The 7,678-nt window shown below is 35.8% G+C and overlaps 1 protein-coding gene across 1 annotated transcript; it reads right to left on the minus strand.

Annotated features, from left to right (window-relative positions):
• Nucleotides 1–758: 758 nt before the first annotated feature.
• On the minus strand, nucleotides 759–3,840 carry LOC125873761 (uncharacterized). The gene is made up of 3 exons (XM_049554622.1): nucleotides 3,384–3,840; nucleotides 2,207–2,310; nucleotides 759–818 (listed from the first exon to the last, which is right to left on the minus strand). Exons 1-3 carry the CDS (start codon nucleotides 3,838–3,840, stop codon nucleotides 759–761), a joined length of 621 nt encoding a protein of 206 aa, XP_049410579.1.
• Nucleotides 3,841–7,678: the final 3,838 nt, after the last annotated feature.

Here is a 7,678-nt window from a genome sequence, read left to right on the forward strand (position 1 = left end):
GTTTTTTGCACGCTCCATAAGATCCTCCAGCAATAGTATCTAGCACAGCCAACCTATTGTCATCTTACCCTTTGTAGAAATACTCTTTCAGTGACTCATCATCTATGCGTGATTGAGCACACTCCTCATGAATCTAGTGAATTTGTTCCACGAGCTACTCATTGACTCTCCAGGCAATGCTACAAAGTTATTTAGTTTATCCTTAAGATTCAACTTCTTGGACACCGGAAAGTGTCTCTCCATGAATACCTTATGCAGCTAGTCCCAATTGTGTATTGAACTATATGGCAACTAAGAAAGCCACACAGTCGCATCACCAGTCAACGAGAGTGGGAATACTCTCAAACCTATTACATCCATATCCAAGTTTGGTAGTCGCACACTACTCATACATACACTCTTAGCTTTAGTCATATGGGCATATGGATACTCCAAAAGTAACCCAACAAATAACCCTCTCGATATAAGCATTTGCATCAGACTGTTGGTCACCATAAAAGAATGTCCCAGAGGTAGTGGGGGGAACAATAGCACCAATTGACTCCACTGAATCATATTCAACCCTGTAATTATCACGACCTCTCGCTGCCTGCTGGTTATGCACTCTTTCCGCATTTACAATATGGCTAAAAGCATTCACCACTCCGAGAAATTGCACATCAACTCTATCCCCTTGGCCCTCTCCAATTGGATCATTGTGTACTTTGAGATTTAAGCCTCTTCCATCCATTCTTCTTAAAGTTCTTTGTAGTTTTGGATCATTGGGAGACAGGGGATTGCTTTGACTTTGTATACTTGTCATACACTAGACTATAGACCTGTAGAAAACAAAAATAAAACAAGAAAATGTAAAATTCAGGAAATAATTGACTAAAGTTCAATAACGAAATTAGTCAAATAAATAAGTTGTATTCCCCGGCAGCGGCGTAAAAATTTGATACTCCAAAATTACACCTCTCAAAAGAAGAATAAGAGGTCATTGTCAAATAAAGAACCTAAGTTTGTGGTTGGGGTCGATCCCACGAGGAATATGGTTCAGACTTAGGCTGACTTACGAGTATCTATGTTTAGTCAGATTATTTCTGAGAAAGGTAACAAAAGGGGGGATTTGTAAAAAATATAACACTTTGTTGATTTGTGTCAATCAGTAACTAGTGAACAAGATTTGCAGTTTGACATATCAATATGAGATGTAAGCTAGGGCATAAGTGTTCCCCAAGAGCTCTTAACGCAGTATTCCTAATAACGGTAACTTTATCCTAGTGTTGACATGCAAGGTTGATAAGTTAGGTGTCCCTAAGTGATTGGTCCTCCATATAGAGAATTTCACCACACTACTAGGTCCCTCTACGGGTGTATGCTTTACTAGTCCTTACCCTTAACCCCGGATTAGCCTTCGCAATATTAGGGTTGGACTATTAGATAGTAGCTAAACACGTCTAAATCTCCGTTGCTCAATCATTTTCTCATACATTACTTCCTTGGTCCTGCAAGTAGGAACGAGGCGAGTTCTAACGTTGGCCACCATTAAAAAGCATTTAAAACAAAAAGAATAACAATACGTACATCAGCACTATTCTAGAATTACATATTTATTAGTCATACAGTGTCATGGTTCTGACTACCCTAGTTGTGGATTTATCTACTCATGCTTGAGAGTTCACAATTCATGTTAGGGTTCACAAAAAAAATCATAAACTTACAATTAGAATAGTTGAGTACCGAAATCTTCATTTAAAAATCAAACAGAAATATCAAAAACCAAGCTTTAAGAATTAATTGCCAAAGATGTTTGCAAAATAATCCTCAAAGTCAAAACAAAATATCCCAAAGCGTCTAACCACCAAAAACGAAATATACCACTTATATTTATAGAAAAGAAATCCTAAACTAAGTAGGAAAAGAAAAAATAGGAATTTGTGGTTTGGACGAGGTTTCGATCGACGACAGCCATCTACAGACTGTGGATCAGCCAACGGTTCGTGGTTCTCCTCCGTGGTTCAGCAGTTGGCCAAAAAAATATGGTCTTTAATCGACGGTCATCACCTACGAACCGTAGGTCCATTCACGGTCTATCCCGTTCCTTCGTGATTCAAGTATTGAACTCAACTTTCTGAATCAAACGACGGTCCGTCACTCACTCTACGGGGCGTCATTTGCCTCTGTAGTTCCATAGTTAGTCAGACTTCCTTTAACACACACCTACGCCACTCAATCTACGGCTCGTCGACTGGATGATGACCCGTGGTTGGGCTCTGCCAAATGCCATTTCTGCTACTTCAGTTTTTTTCTCACGCAACCAGTCCAAACCTATTTCCTCCAAAAATCACATCAAAATACCATCATATCTGATAGCAAAATGCCCAAGACTCACACAAACTACAAGTTTAATGCATCAAAAATATCGCAAACTCAAGGTATATCACACATCGGCCAACCGAGGCTAGGCGACATGAGTCGTGGCTAGCACGCATCGACCAGGCGACATCGGTTATGGCCTGCGTGCATTGGCCAGGCCACATAGGTTGTGGCATGCGCGCATCGGCCAATTGAAGCTAGATGACATCGATCGTGGCCTGCGAGCATCAGTGATGGCCAGGAAACATCAGATGACCTACGCGCATTGGCCAACCAACATCGACTAAGGCCAGGCAATGTGATTTGATGCCCCTGCATATTGGTCAGCCAACGTTTGACGTGGCCTGCACGCATTGGTCAATCGATGTCGGACGTGTCTTGCCTGCATCATTTGTGGACTGCACACAATGCATATAAGCAAGGAAGAATATCGACTTCAAGCTAAAACATACTTTTTTAAAAAAGATATGTTCATAATAGCTATTTGCAAATCAAATACAAATTCACATCATCATGAAGAATTCAATGAAGCTAAATCAAAATCTCAAAAATCTATTTTTTGTATGAGTATGCACGCATGAGGAAACATCGGAATTACTAAAACACAAGAATCTTAAAGAATGAACATGAGGGGCTAATGCCTTAAGCTAGATTCAGAGATAACGAAAATAGATAGGGATGCTAAGATATCGAACCATCTCTGGCCTTTCATATATCAATCAAAAGCAAAGAACCCTTCCAATAATATAGATAGTTCCACACCCTCTCAACATGAAGCACACTATCTCACCCTTGGGAGAAAATCTCTCTAGTCTTTTCAAATCCATCTCCCTCAACCCAAGCATCGCACCAAAGTCTTAACAACCACGAAACCATTGTTACATACAAGCAAATGCTTAAGGAATTTCCACCAAGATTTCAAGGTCAACTTCAAACACAATTACCACACATGGAGTTTTACCATAGACAATGAAACACCCAATACAAAGTAGTGCATAACTACAAGCGAAAAGATAAAAACTTACCAATTATTACATCCGGGGAACTCTCATGATCTTGTCGAGTCTGGAGAACATAAAACCTATTATGTTTTTTACCAACACTAGGACCTGAAGAAGGGTAAGGTTGAGCTTGTCGATGATTATCTCTCTTATTCTTAGAGACCATAGGACAATACCTTGTCTTATGATCCATTTTTCCACAACCAAAACATGTATTAGAACCATCTAGGCACTCACCCCTATAGCCTTTTCCACACTTTTGAGACTCAGATACCATTTGCTCACTAGAACCATTACCTTCAAAATGATTACCTCCACCGAACCTTGAATGTAAAAAGTCATCATCCCCGATTTTTGCCCTCTTTGCCTCCATAGACCTTTCCTTAAGTTTCTCCTCTTTGATTTGTTGAGCATGAACCGTTAGGCAAGAAATGTCTATATCATTAATGGGAATGGCGGTACGACATTCTTTAACCACCATTTCGGACACACCTGAAACAAACTTACTCATACTTGCCCTAGGATCAGCAACCATAATAGGAGCATATCAAGACAATAGTGTGAACATCAAAGCCATACTCTTTCACACTCATATATCCTTGACAAAGGTTGATTAATTCAAGTACCTTTTCCTCTCTCTTCTCAAGGGGAAATAACCTATCAAGGAAAGCAACCTTAAACTTTTCACAATAAATAGGACCCGCATCTACCGGCCTTCTTTCTTCCATTGGTTGAACCACACTCAAGCAACATCATTAAGCTGATAAACGGCTAATTCTGTCTTTTCCAGCAGCATCATCCCCATGATCATCAACAACTTGTACACTTCATCAATAAACTCTTAAGGATCATCCTCAATCTTAGAACCATGAAACTATGGAGGATTCATCCTAGTGAAGTCCCTCACTCTAGTTGTCAGCATACCCACATTTGGGTTCAGAGGGACCACAACCTCCCTATTGTCTTGAGCTCTCATGGCTTGACCAAACACTTGGAAAGCATCCCTAAACTATACATTAGTAACTTGCTCGACCAAAGGGCCGACCAGAACTTGAGGAGCTTCCCATTCCACATTCTCTCCCGCATTTCTTCTAGCATATGCTCTTCAGGTGGCCATATCCTGAAAAGCATAGGATAGGGATTAGGAGAGAGAGAGAGAGAGAGAGAGAGACATATAGAGTTAAACTCTATTGCATGATTTTAAAGTAATTAAAGAAATGGAGTTTCATAATCATCTTATAGATTCTTATTCATTAATGTGGCGCGCTTTAAACTCATGAACAAAACCCTACTTCATGTGTCTTATAAGACATCCTTGTGCTCTGAATACTATGTTTTTCACAACCCAAAGTACACCCTAGACGTGACATGTCATATAAGACCCCGAAAGTCCCTACACAAGCCACTTAGACTGCATCATATAAGATAACAGAATTTAAAGAGCTGAAAAGACATATTTTATATCATAAGAGTTTGACAAAAATGTAGCGGAACTCTAAGATAAGTCTCAAGGCCATCTATTACATCTAAGGAGTTATTGGGACGTAACCCATACATCACATACAATATTTGAAACAAAAGGCATGAAAACAATAAAAGAATCTTGGTCCTCGAAACATGAGGACTCACCAGTCTTCAAATCTCAAAAAGGGGTCACTAGCAAAACGTATGTGGAATAGGAGCATCACACCCTACATTAGTGAAACAATGTAAGAAAAAGTGTGTATTAGTACATAGAATATACCAAGTATGATAGCAATGAATAATAGTTATAAAATCATGCTAAAAGGACTTTATATGACATGCAATGACCAAGTTGAATCATAAAATAAAATGTTAGAAAACATACGTCATAATCGAGGTTAATGCAAGCTAAACATCTTTAAACACATTTGAGATACTTTTAGAAAGTAACCATAGTTCATTATTGTGGGAGATTTACCTTTAACCAACATAGACCATGTGATCTATAACATGGAATTCGATATCTATCCCACACCGAAAAGAGATGTCCTTACTCGCGTAGGTAAGAACCATAAGCTTCTAGCTTATGTGGATTCACTAGCGTATGTCTTTCTAAGACAAACAATGGTTGAACATAGTTAAGGGATAGGGATATTTCTACTAGATTCTCGGCCTCAACTACGGGAGGGCTTTCCTCTCAATATCCTCTTGGTGCGACACATAAATCTGACGGAATAGTCATTAATCTTATCTTATCTTATCATTAGAATATCTCATTAATCTTGATTCATCTTAGGAAACAAAACTTTTCAACATTATGAATCTTTTATGTGAGAAACCCTTTCACATTCATGTTTGAGTAGTATGTGATAAATCCTTTCACAACATTCGTACTTCACTCTCAAAGCATCCTTAAATCATTTTCATCACTTTCATAAGTAACATGCTTATCTTCATAACTTCATGATTCAAAAGCTTCATCATATGATCAATTATAGAAAATATGGATTATGCATGAGTTCATGTGAATTCAACTTAGAAACATGTAATTATCTCAATTCATGCATAAAAAAAAATAAAAGATCAATTGAATCATAATTGAAAGGAACCCACTAGATTGAGAAAAACCTTAGCTTCCATTGGAGATTCTACCTTGTAAAAATTGTAGAATTTGGGAACTCTATGGAGGAAAGGAATCCATAGGTGAATACTACCATACCATGATGCCAAATAGACGATGAAAAAATAAATATCAGAAATAATAATAGACGATGAAAAATATACGCAGATAGAGTACATAGATTATGAATTAGAAAGCGATGATAGTATATATGAATTATCAGAAAATGAAATGGAAAATAATCCAGTAATAGAATCAGAAAATGAATACGATATCAATGACTGAAACAGATATACAAATAATAACTAAAGAAAAATACCAAGATGAAGAATCGGCAGAACAAAAAATAATATTTGATAATAATATATTTGAACAAATAAAAGGAAAAGAATTAGACCTAAGCGTAGAAAAAATATTCGAAATACCAACAATAAGAAATTGGTTTAAATGACAAAAAGAAGAATATTATGTAGTAAGTCAAAGAGAACATATCATAGATTGCAAATACACCAAAGGACAGGCTAAAATACCAATAATAAACAAACGAATAATAAATAAAGAAATACAAGATATTAAGGCTAAAAATCCAATTAAATATGTACATTTAGGAGGAACAGAAATACTAATAAAAGCATGTTTTAGCGAAGGAATAGATACACCCATAGAAATATACTTAGCGGATGACAGAATTATACAACCCATAGAAAAAAGTATAATAAGTGCAGTAAGAGGTAACCTCATATACCAAAAATTTAAATTTATAATAAGTGCTAACTACTCAGTAGCAATAAATGACAAAAACATAGATACATCGCTAGTATTATATTGAAAAATGTCAGGGATAGAACTAGCCCCAGGAAGTAAAATATTTACAGCTAGATGTAAAAACTTATATGTTTTAACAACAAAACATAAAATAACAGAAAAAAATAAAAAAATAAAAATAAAAATAGAAAATCCTTTTGAAAGGATAGTTACAGTCATAGATAATAATGATTATAGTTATAATGAAATTGATATAGAAGAAGATTTGAAAATAGTAAAAGAAAGATTAAGTACATCAAAAAGAATAAATAATGAGATACCCCAAATATCATCAAAAATGAGTACCTGAAGAAGAATAGATAAAACCCCACAAAAATCAATGGAAGAAGAAATAAAACCACATCATTACTACATAACGGGAATAATGGAACAACGAAAATATTTAATATTAATAAATACAGGACTAGAAGCAAACTATATTACAAGAGAATTAGTGATGGAAGATGAAATAATAACTACTGAACAATTATGCCCCGAAGTACCAAAAGCATTAATGTATACCGAAGAAACTACAGAACAGGAAATATTCATTGGAGGTGTACCAATAGTAATAAAATTTAAAATATATCAAGGAGATGAAAATATCACTCTAGGAATAAAATGGCTAGAACAAGTAAAACCATATAATCTAGAAGACAAACAGTTATTAATAAATTATGAAAATAAAAGAGTAATAACAAAAAGGACTTTAGTATGATAAAAATATGAAAATATATATACTTCCAAAGATAATAATAGAAAGATATTACAATAGATATTATACACCAATGATAGATACGGGAACAGAATCTAATATATGTAAATACAATTGTTTACCCAAAGATAAATGGAAAAAATTAAAAACACCGATAGTAGTAACAGGATTTAATAATGATGGAAGCATGATCACATATAAGGCAAAAAATATAAA

Source organism: Solanum stenotomum, chromosome 8 (assembly GCF_019186545.1).
Source record: "Solanum stenotomum isolate F172 chromosome 8, ASM1918654v1, whole genome shotgun sequence".
NCBI classification, from domain to species: Eukaryota; Viridiplantae; Streptophyta; class Magnoliopsida; order Solanales; family Solanaceae; genus Solanum; species Solanum stenotomum.

What these genes read in the sequence shown, in the direction of transcription:
- LOC125873761 (XM_049554622.1), bottom strand. Translation starts at nt 3,840, where the DNA reads ATGGTGGTTAAAGAATGTCGTACCGCCATTCCCATTAATGATATAGAC. An exon ending in TTCCCCGGATGTAATAATTG is followed by an intron (nt 2,311 to 3,383) that starts GTAAGTTTTTAT and finishes TGGAGGAAATAG; the next exon opens with GTTTGGACTGGTTGCGTGAG. An exon ending in CGAGCCGTAGATTGAGTGGC is followed by an intron (nt 819 to 2,206) that starts GTAGGTGTGTGT and finishes TGTTTTCTACAG; the next exon opens with GTCTATAGTCTAGTGTATGA.